The following is a 10,744-nucleotide window of genomic DNA, read 5'->3' as shown; positions in this document are numbered from 1 at the left end:
ATACAGTATTTGCATTTTGCCTTCCTGTGATGTGTTTAGCCCGCTATTATATTATACTTTTGCCTCTAGACAGCAGCAGAGCATTTTTTTTAATTTGACTTATCTAAAAAATGCTAATAAATGTAACATTAGAATAAAGTATTAAGTTTTGCTGTAAAGTTGGAGGAAAGGACTTTTATGTTTGTACTAAATAAAACAGTAGGAGGAATACATGTGATGCCTATAGATGCCTAACCATATATAAATATTTACAAGCTTTTAGGACTCTTCTTTGAGGTTTACAATAGCAATATACTCTCAATTCGACTGGAAGGTCATTTAAGAAAAATTCAAATGTCTAATATTCGATCAAATGGTTCCGACCTGAAAATTCGGATTGTATTTTATTTGTATTCAATTCATACTAATAGTTTTTTTCCCGAAAAAACCCCCCAAAAAAACAAGCCAAATGTCAGGAAGGCTATTAACTCCAAATGTTGCCATTAGCTTCTACATGAACTTGGCAGGTTTTAGGTGATGAATATTCAAATTAGGACTGTTTCCATGGTCGAGGTGTGATAAATCTCACAAATTTACATTCGAAAAGGAGGATTAATCAAGTCACTGATAACCATGCCTAGCAGTAGTTTATTTTACCAATAAGGAAATAAAACATACTTCTTGGCATTTACTGTAAGCCAGATAAGATAAAAGTAATAAAACATTCACTGCCCCAGTTAGTGTCAATTTAGTATGTTCCTTATTTACATGTGGTGTTTGTATGAATACTGACCTATTAAACTCTTGTTTTTCCACACCATGTTAGAATGTACAGTAACCCACGTTTTGTTTTTCTATCTAATGTACTAGATATTTTACATATATTTTTCTATAGCGATTCGTTGGCAGCATTGTACTTGTCCCTGTATAAGGGCTGTTTCTGTCATTTGAAGCAAATAAACCCTTGGTTCTTTTTAAGTTATAACAATTTGTTAGAGCGCACATTGTATTTTACCCTTCCCCCGATTCCTTCCTTTTTATGGTATTATATTGTCGTATAATTGAGCTAACTTAAAGTTGTTATTATAGTCAATATTCGATATAATAAGAACTAATAAAAATCAAAGTTGGAAAAAAAATTTAAATCGTTTTCCAAAAACATCCCAAATGTAAAAAAATATTATGGGTTGAATCAAAATGATTCTAAGGGTCAGGGCACACAGGCAGATTCAAGGAAAATAGTCGCACTGCACTCTTCTTCGGGGGGACTTATCTCCCTGAACTGATTTCCCGCTGGCTAAAATGTAAATCACCGGCAGGATGGCACTTGGTGCGATTCGTTTTCCGAAGTTGCCTGACGAGGAAACTTCAGGCAACTGCAGAAAACGAATTGCGACCAGTGCCATTCCACTGGCGATTTGCTTTTTAGCCAGCAGTTCGGGGAGATTAGTCGCCCCAAAGAAGAGATTTGTCGCCGGTCAACTAATCGCCCTTCATCTGCCTCTATGCCCTGAGCCTAAGAAGTAACTGACTGCCAATTTAAGTATGCTACTTTACAGCCCCGATGTCCAAAACTCGATTCCAACCTGGACACGCTTTGCAAAGAGTTCAGGTAGTTTTTTCCCCATGATGAACAGTAAAGCCCTGTTTAAATGTGTAGGCACTACATAAATAAATAAAAAGATTTCCCTAAATACACACTGATGCTGATTTGGTCTGAGTAGGGGCATACAAAAAATAGGTATTTGCATCCATATTTTACATTGTGTCTGTAAAATAGTCCTTGTACGTACAGTTTTATGAAAATTACACTGAAGTGGATTTTTTAAAAAAAATAAGAGCCATGGGTCCCCTTGATGTCTGTGATTCAGCCTAAGTACTCCGCGTGAGCAGGATTACAGTATAAGAAGACATGCCCCTTTGCAAATGACAATCCTGAAGTTGAAAAATTATGTAGTTCAGTGTTGATGGTTCTGAAGATAATGTTAACCTACAATTCTGATAATCCTACCAAGAGTGCTTCCATAGGTTACTGTCAGGAAATATTATGTACTAAGTTAATCAACATGTGTTCTCTTTTTTTTATTTGGCTTATTCCTACTTGTACCGTTGGTTGTGTTTTATTTCTATTTAATGTGTCCTTGTCTCTTTTTCACAGGTTTCCTCCTGACTGTCTGGATGGTTGTGTTACCAAATGCTTTACAATCCCTTTAGAATGGACATCGCTGGATTTCTGAAATCTCAGTTCCTTTGCCACCTTTTTATCAGCTATGTATTTATTGGAACTGGACTTTTAGTAAATTTCATTCAGCTTTGCACTCTTATCATTTGGCCTTTTAACAAGCAGCTCTACCGGAAGATAAACTGCAGGCTCGCATACTGCGTATCAAGCCGTAAGATATTGAATGAAACATTTGTTGCTCCGTCTGTAGATTTATTTTGACAAAATCATCAAGATAAGTGCAACAATGGGCATTTGTGGGCATATGATATGATACACGGAAGTCAACTGAATACTTGACCAGGATGTGGCCATAAAAATATGAACATGTTCTTACATCATCTAAAGCAGGGGATTGCCCTGGAACACTTTTTTTATGACCTCTTTCATGGGAATATAAAGAATATATGTATATGTATATCTCTCTCTCTCTCTCTCTCTCTCTCTCTCTCTCTATATATCTATCTATCTATCTATCTATCTATCTATCTCTCTCTCTCTCTCTCTCTCTCTCTCTCTCTCTCTCTCTCTCTCTCTCTCTCTCTCTCTCTCTCTCTCTCTCTCTCTCTATATCTCTATATATATATATCTCTATATATATATATCTCTATATATATATATCTCTATATATATATATCTCTCTATATATATATATATCTCTATATATATATATATATCTCTATATCTCTCTATATATATATATATATCTCTATATATATATATATCTCTATATCTCTCTATATATATATATATATATATATATATATATATATATATATATATCTCTATATCTCTATATCTCTATATCTCTATATCTCTATATATCTCTATATATCTCTATATATCTCTATATATCTCTATATATATATATATATATATATATATATATATATATATATATATATATATATATATATATATATATATATATATATATTACATGCACTGCAGCAGTGTCTAATAGAGCACTCCAAAGGAAAATGCCATTTACCCTGGTGCTAGCTCAAATAAAGTCCATATACAGTCCCAAACAATTGGCAATCCTAGTGATTTAGATTGAAAACTTTATTTAAAAAAAAAATGCCTTATTTATAAATCTTTTGTAGTGCTGCTTGTTTTGTGGCTGCATATATATTGCCTGTGCCTTGCAACCTGATGGAGGAATTTGCAGGATTACTATTCACTGTTAAAACTAGAATTCTGCATAAATAACACACAGCTGAAGAAAATATTGTAAAGATATAAGCTGTAATCATAGAACACAGTTTGCATAATGGCCCCATTTTGAATACCTTTTGAGTGATGCCTTGCACTCTTAAAGTCATTATTTGTCAGTTGACATTTTTAGGACATTACTAAGGACAACACTCTTGGGTTCTTGATGAATGTGATATTTATTGTGAGCAATAAGAAATGTGTTCCAAATATTTTTCAACTACTGTCAAATTATAGATCTGTTCAGAATATAAAAAATAATCATAAGGCATTATAATTCTACAGCATTGGATTTGTTGCACTTGTTTCTTTGTAACCCTTCTGTGCCCTAATTTGAATATGCAAATTAGGGTCCTGATTCTGTTGGGATTTAGATGGTTACATAGTTAAGTTGGGTTGAAACCAGACCAAAGTCCATCACGTTAAACCCCTCCTAATGAAACCTAGCATCCATACATACACACACTTACACTGACCTCTCAGTACATTAACATAAACTATATATACCCATATCTATACTAACTATAGATTTTAGTATCACAATAGCCTTGGATATTCTGTCTGCCCAAGAAATCATCCAAGCCACTCTTAAAAGCATTAAAAGAATCAGCCCTCACAACATTACCCTTCAGGATATTTCAGAACCTAGCCACAGAATGACACTGTCTGGAATTAGACAATTTGTTATATACAAAACCCCCCCAGTAAAGAAACCCCCAACACACTGCCAACTATTGTATAACTTGCATTTGTTATTTCTTCCAAAGTGCAGAACCTTGCATTTATCAACATTGAACCTCATTTTCCAGTTTGCTGCCCAGTTTCCAATCTAGTCAAATCACTCTGCAAAGTGGCAGCATCCTGCATGGAACTTATAATTCTGCCCAATTTAATATCACCAAAAATAGAAACAGAACTTGTATTGCCCACATCTAGGTCATTAAAGGACCAGTAACATCAAAAAATTTTTTTCAAAAATTCGTTAGTATACAACGAATAAATAACACCAAGACAAATTAAAGTTTAAAATAGCAAAGCCTTTATTAAGAAATAACTTACATAAATTCCACTTCCTGTCCTCTTCAGAAACGGCGAAAAGGCGACCATCCATTCTGCTGCGCTTGACTTCTCCTCCCTGGCTATTCACTGACAGCCATCTCATTCTCCAGCTCTTCTTCATCCTCCCAGGAGCAGCAGTAGGAATGCAATGTCGGCGGGCTCCCCATTGGATTAACGAGGGGTGCAGGAAAGTAGAGGAGGGCAGTGCGTCCATTCCTGCCTCGAAGAACCGGTGCCGATACCGCAGGGTGTGTGTTCAGCGTGGTATATTAGCATGGAGTCCAGAAGCAGCCAGGAGAGGGGCCACATGAAGATGGAGCACTGAGCAGCTAACTCCGGGTTCGTCGCAACAGAGTCACCTGGTCGGTTATGTGCAGATCCGGGAAGAAAGGGATGTTCCTGGCCCACAGCGCTGAACAGTAACTGGCCAGCAGCTCGCAGATTTCCACAGCACTGAATAGTAACCAGCCGCCAGCTCGCAGATGTCCACAGCGCTGAACAGTAACCGGCCGACAGCTTCATAGTGGGACGTGGGGTAAGGCTCGGCCCGCAGCAGCAGAGAGATGTATCCGGACAGGTAGCAGTGGCCGTTCAAGGGGTCGCCGTTGGTGAGAGCGTATTGGCCTGGGTTTGGCTGAGTCGGAGGCATACTACCTCGCTGTACCGCTGACAAAAACAAAGTGATAGAAGAGGAAATGTGCAGCCAGGGCTGGGAAATATCGCAAACACATATTATATAGATACCGGCCGGTTACTGTTCAGCGCTGTGGACATCTGCAAGCTGGCGGCCGGGTACTGTTCAGTGCTGTGGAAATCTGCGAGCTGCCAGCCGGTTACTGTTCAGCGCTGTGGGCCAGGAACATCCCTTTCTTCCCGGATCTGCACATAACCGACCAGGTGACTCTGTTGCGACGAACCCGGAGTTAGCTACTCAGTGCTCCATCTTCATGTGGCCCCTCTCCTGGCTGCTTCTGGACTCCATGCTAATATACCACGCTGAACACACACCCTGCGGTATCGGCACCGGTTCTTCAAGGCAGGAATGGACGCACTGCCCTCCTCTACTTTCCTGCACCCCTCGTGAATCCAACGGGGAGCCCGCCGACATTGCATTCCTACTGCTGCTCCTGGGAGGATGAAGAAGAGCTGGAGAATGAGATGGCTGTCAGTGAATAGCCAGGGAGGAGAAGTCAAGCGCAGCAGAATGGATGGTCGCCTTTTCGCCGTTTCTGAAGAGGACAGGAAGTCGAGTTTATGTAAGTTATTTCTTAATAAAGGCTTTGCTATTTTAAACTTTAATTTGTCTTGGTGTTATTTTTTCGTTGTATACTAACGAATTTTTTAAAAAATTTTTTTGATGTTACTGGTCCTTTAAGAAACAAGTTGAAAAGCAAAGAGCTGACTACAGAGCCCTACATTACTTTACTGACTGAAACACCTTTCCCAGTTAATACTGTCAAAGTTTGCACATACAAAACACTAAAATTTAGTGTTTTAGTTGTTTCTGCAACATAATCTCAAAGGAGACCATGTTATGATCACTGTTCCCTAAATTCTCACCAACGCATATGCTAGAGATGAGTTCAGTATTATTAGTTACTAAAAGAGAGTCATTCCTAGTAGGTTCTTGTACAAGCTTGGCAACCCCATTACTCCAGTCAATGTCTAAATAATTGAAATCACCCATAATAATAACTTGAACTATATGTGAAGAAGCCTCCATTTGTAATAGTCGTTGGACCTCGTTCTTGTCACTTAATCAAGGTGATTTGTAGCATGCACCAATGATCGTTTTCTATGTGACCTTTGCCCAGTCGAAATTTCAACCTAAATGGATTTCACACCCTCCCCAGTGCCATCCATGTTTATTTCTTTAGAGCATGGTTTTAATTCAGGCTTTACATAAAGACAAACTCATCCACCCTTTTAAATCACTATGACCCTCCTTAAAAGGGTGTAGCCATTTAAAATGACAGCCCAGCCACATGTTTCATCCCACCAGGTCTGGGTGATACCAATTTCATCATAGTTTGTAATGCATTCAATTAATTCTAGCTCTTCCTTTTTACCTGACACACTCTATGCATTTGCCAGCAGGTTACTACTTTTCGCTCTTTTTACAATATTTAATGGAGACTTGGATTTAAAGTTACTGTTAGCCTGTTCTTGTAACAAAGGGATCTCTCCCATGATACCTTACTAATCCCACTGAATAGTCTACCCCAGCTTCCCCATAATACTGTGGCTCACTCACCCACCCTTGTCTAGTTTAAACACTCAACCAACCTCTTAGCCATTCATTTCCTTAGCACAGTGGGACCCCCTTCCATTGAGGTGCAATCCCGGTGCTCTAGGAACTACACCAAGACTTCAGCCACATATTTAACTCCCTAAGCTCCCACTGTCTTCCTAAACTTGCACAGGCAAAAATTCCAAAAAAGGACATTGGAAGACCATTAATCTACAAGCCTAGATGCCTAAAGTCATTCTTAAAGGTCCTTCATCTACCATTAATTGCGTGTACTAGGACAGCTGGGTCATGGCCAGCCCCACCCAATAATTTGTCTACCCGATCAAACACATGCTGAACCCTGGCACCAGGAAGACAGCAAACTGTTCGGTTGTAGCAATCTGTACTGCAAATTATTCTATCCACTTAACTAATAATTGAATCCAACTCTAACAGTCCTGTCCCATGGAAATTGGAACTAATGGGAACCTTAAGTCACAACAGTCAAAGTTGTAGGAAGTTTACTAAAATCTCCCCCACAACAACCCATCAGACATCTGACTCACATTTCGCACAGCACCACGTTCATCTAAGGTTGCCACTTGGCCAGTATTTGACCGGCCTAGCCAATAAATTTGTATTTCCCTTGCTTCCCTCATTTCAATGAACCTTTTAGATAGCAGACCACCTCCCACATCCTACCACATATAGCTCCTTTATGTGCCCCCAATCAATGGCTTCTGATGTTAATGCCCAACCCCCACATTGTCACCTCAGAATGCACACCACAGCAAGCTGGTAAGATTAGCCTCAATAGTTGGCAACCCTAGGGATCTCCCATACAGCACCAAGAACACAGATTTCTATTTTATATTCATTGAAGTGACTTGCAAATGTAATTGTTATTGGATCCACTATCTGTCTGTTGCTTGCTATTCCCTGCACTGTTAGTTCTAAAACAAAGTATCAGAAGCTAGTCGATAAACATACTTGTGAAGAAACGTGCAAGGCATTGTAGGAAATTGAGTCTTGGCTAGAGCAGAGCTGTCTTCTACACTGCTGAAGATTTTGTCAAATTTGTGCAAAAAGGCATGCACACATTCTGCTTTCATTTAGTTCAACATCAGGTTACTTTTTAGCATGTTATAAAATGGCCTATTGTTAGCAAGTTTTTGTCATCCTTTTTTATTTTCTATGTTTTTTTAATTACTTGCCTTTGTCTTTTGACTCTTTGCAGCTTTCAAGTCGGGGGGGGGGGGGGTCATTGACCCCAGCAGACGAAAAACAATTTCTCTGTGAGGTTTATTGTTACTTTTTATGACTTGTATTTAGCCCCCCTCTATTCATATTCATATCTCTCTTTCAAACCAGCAACAAGATAGCTGCTGTTGAGGTGCTCAACAAAAAGCAAAATCATTTTTTAAAAACAAAAATTATAATAAGAAATGAAAACCAATTGTATATTGTCTAGAATTGAAGTCTATACATCATATTACAGCTTAATTTAAGGGTGAACAACCCATTTAAACAAAATGTTAATTTTATATCTCATTTATCAAATCTAGATGTTTAACCCTTGAAGAGTTAGTGGCTGATACAGGAAGGGTGAAAAGAGGCAAGAACTGCAGAAAGCTGTGCATCTGAAGAGATCTTCATAGCGTGTACTGTTGTGCATACTGTAGTAAACACACTTTGTGAAATTGAGCTCCCCCTTCCCCCCAATATGGTTTTGCACCAGGCACTTTTCCCTTCTCCTTTTGCGAATCAGGTGCAGATGTCATTTTATTGCTGAGTGCCAGAAATTACATATTTTTCCAGTGCTGGTGCAAGCGTTAAAGCACAATGCTTGAGTTTTAACACATCATTACGCTGGAAATGTGAGGAAAACACTGCATTATCGATGAAAAAAATGCAAACATACCAAAATTGTACTCTGCAGTTGAAGTTGGCGTCATAAAATACCTTTTTTGTCACTGCATTAGCCAGTAGTAGAATTTCTCATATCTAATGAATAATGTACATTGTAGATATCTTATCTCATATAGATTTTTTTTTACTAATCTATGCATGCTTTTCCTCCTAGAGCTGGTGATGCTATTAGACTGGTGGTCGGATACGGATTGTACACTCTATACTGAGCTTGAAAACTACACCAAATATGGCAAAGAAAATGCAATAGTAGTCCTTAATCACAACTTCGAAATAGACTTTCTCTGTGGTTGGAATTTTTGTGAGAGATTTGGTGTTTTAGGGGTGAGTATTTAAATGAAATTCTGACATTCAGTTTGCATTTATGCCTTTTAGAAAATGTTTAATTCTCTCAGGTATATAAGCAAAGCGTAGCTTTAGAAATGTAAAAAAAAAAACCATTTTAAGGGTCAATACAAGATCGATACAGGCTTTAGGCACAGGTTCTGGAGTTCCAGAACAGGTTCTGTGCTCCAGAAAAACCTACATTTTCTGGATGAATACATGGCTGTGTTCAGCAGCATTATGTTAATGAGGAACATATAGGGTTGCCACCTTTTCATAAATTTTCTACTGTCCGGTGGTGGGGACGTGAACAAAAGGGGCGGGCCGTGATGCAAAGGGGGCAGGCAGTGACCAAAAAGGGGACGGGCCACGTTGCGCCAATGGCCAGAAGGAGGAGAGCAGTTACATTTCCAGAGCATTGGAAGCGGGCCAAGTGGTTTTGTTAAGGGTATTACAAATTTACCGGCACCTACATTGCCAGTAAATTTGTAATACCAGCCTTGGTAGGTGTTTTACCGGCTAAGACCGTAAAATACAGACTGGGTGGCAATCCTTGGAACATAACATGCATGTAATTTTCATCATTCAGATGTGCAAGTCAGGTAGCAATGGCAGACGCCAAGGACAGAGCAGCTCCTTCTCTCCAACTGAGCTCTAGCACTTGCATTCCCAGTGAATTGCTTTTTATAGACATTAGAAGTCATATAACAAACTTTTAAAGGGGTGGTTCACCTTTGAGTAAACTTTTAGAAGCACATTTATCAAAGGTCGGATTTCAAATTCCAGTGAGTTGTTTTTTTTTTTTAAAACTTCCATAAACTCGATATTCGACCAATTTAAATTTATTAATACAATCGTATTTTCTCAGCTCGGATGAATTGAATCGACCCAAAAACTTGAATTGAATTTGATTCGAATTAGAAAAACTTGAATTGAATTTAAAAATCTTTAATGTCAGGAAGACTGAAACATCTCCATATTTATCCCTGGACCTTTCCCATTGACTTCTACAGAAATTCGGCAGCTTTAAGGTGGCGAATAGTCGAATTTGAGTTCTTAAAGGGCCAGAGTATGATACTATAAATCTCTACATTCGAATTAAAAATCAAATCGAGTTTGAATAATTCACAATTCGAATTTTCACTTTGACCCTTAATAAATCTGTGCCTTAGTATGTTATAGAATGGCAAATTCTAAGCAACTTTTCAAGTGGCCTTCCTATTTTATTTATAGTTCTTGAATTATTTGCATCCTTCTTCTGAGTCTTTAAAGCTTTCAAATAGGAGGTCACTGACCCCATTTAAAAACAAATGCTCTGTAAGGCTACACATGTATTGTTATTGCTACTTTTTATTGCTTATTTATTGAAATCAGTGCATGGCTGCTAGAATAGGTTGAACCCTAGCAACCAGATTGCTGAAAATTTAGACTGGAAAGCTGTAGAATTAAAAGCTATACAGTATAACTCCAAACCCACAAATTATTAAAAATTAAAGCAAATTGTGTTACAATAGCACTCTCTACATCATGCTAAAAGTTAACTCAAAAGTTGAACGACCCCTTTAAAGTATTCTCCGTACAGTCATTTCTCTGAGTGCAATTAAACTCTTCTAATGAAGCAAAGAAAAGCAAAGTTGAGCTGCATTGGAAATAAATAATATAATAAAAATAATAAATTAGTGCATAAAAAGAATTTCACAAGGTAGATGAATAAATGTCCTTCCCATTACTCTTGCTTATCTGGTCCTTGGGTTAAAAGGTAATATTGAATGAATTAGGGATTCTTC

General features: G+C 38.1%; 1 protein-coding gene across 1 annotated transcript in view; it reads left to right on the top strand.

Annotated features, from left to right (window-relative positions):
- Positions 1 to 2,132: 2,132 nt before the first annotated feature.
- agpat4.S (1-acylglycerol-3-phosphate O-acyltransferase 4 S homeolog) overlaps positions 2,133 to 10,744 on the top strand; it is a gene marked incomplete at its 5' end in the record, with an annotated part of 29,325 nt that continues 20,713 nt past the window's right edge. The window contains 2 exon segments of the mRNA NM_001091572.1: positions 2,133 to 2,372; positions 8,788 to 8,957. Coding sequence (NP_001085041.1) covers positions 2,195 to 2,372; positions 8,788 to 8,957 — 348 coding nt within the window.

This window comes from Xenopus laevis, chromosome 5S (genome assembly GCF_017654675.1).
Source record: "Xenopus laevis strain J_2021 chromosome 5S, Xenopus_laevis_v10.1, whole genome shotgun sequence".
Taxonomy (NCBI): Eukaryota; Metazoa; Chordata; class Amphibia; order Anura; family Pipidae; genus Xenopus; species Xenopus laevis.
This window is presented reverse-complemented; position numbering and strand designations above follow the sequence as displayed.